The following is a 964-nucleotide window of genomic DNA, read 5'->3' on the forward strand; positions in this document are numbered from 1 at the left end:
AGGGTTTTTGGAATTGGATTTGTGTTTCGTTTGGATGCCACACTATGCTGCGATGGATATTTAGATTGAGCAAATCAACCCTATTATGTTCTGGTTATCCAATAGATTTTAAGCTTCCAGAAAAAAGAGAACTTTTTTCATGTATATTTTTGTATCCTCCCATGCTCATGGACAAGTTTTTAGTATTTAATTGGCATTCAATTTGTTAAATTGGATTTCAATTATGTAGGATAAAAAATTAGCATCAAAAATGTATTTTAAAAAGAAATATATCAAAATTTGATAGAAAAATAAGACTTGATAAGTGATCAAATTAGTTAAGTAGTCAAGGTATACTAGATAAATACATACTGTGAATCATCACATAGAAAAATGAAGTCTCAGTAGAAATTTTTAAAAATGAAATTTAAAATAATTGTAGTTATAAATGACAAAAGAATAGTGTTGGCAGGGGAAGGGACGGCAGGCGCCATGTCTGGCTGTGAAGGTGGCAAGAAGAAGCCACTGAAACAGCCCAAGAAGCAGGCCAAGGAGATGGACGAGGAAGATAAGGCTTTCAAGCAGAAACAAAAAGAGAAGCAGAAGAAACTCGAGGAGCTAAAAGCAAAGGCTGTGGGGAAGGGGCCCTTGGCCACAGGTGGAATTAAGAAATCTGGTAAAAAGTAAGCTGTTCCTTGTGCCTAAGGAGATGGTGACCCTTTATTTCATCCATATTTAAGCATCTGTGTTCCCTGCCATCACCTATATCATCATCATCATCATCCTTTTGCCACCTATAGCTGGAATTAAGTGTTGTTTTGGAGCTGTTGTACATTTAAGAATAAACTTTCGTAAAAAACAAACAAAAAAAAGAATAGTGTTGGCTGGGTGCGGGGGCTCATGACTACAATCCCAGCACTTCGGGAGGCCGAAGTGGGCAGATCCCTTGAGCCCAGGAGTTCGAGAGCAGCCTGGGCAATATGGT

General features: G+C 38.0%; 1 protein-coding gene across 1 annotated transcript; it reads left to right on the forward strand.

Annotated features, from left to right (window-relative positions):
- Positions 1-471: 471 nt before the first annotated feature.
- LOC123573452 (translation machinery-associated protein 7-like) lies at positions 472-704 on the forward strand. The gene has a single exon (XM_045391879.2). It carries the CDS (start codon positions 472-474, stop codon positions 664-666), a length of 195 nt encoding a protein of 64 aa, XP_045247814.2. The 3' UTR covers positions 667-704.
- The last annotated feature ends 260 nt before the right edge of the window (positions 705-964 follow it).

Source organism: Macaca fascicularis, chromosome 5 (genome assembly GCF_037993035.2).
Source record: "Macaca fascicularis isolate 582-1 chromosome 5, T2T-MFA8v1.1".
In the NCBI taxonomy this organism is placed as follows: Eukaryota; Metazoa; Chordata; class Mammalia; order Primates; family Cercopithecidae; genus Macaca; species Macaca fascicularis.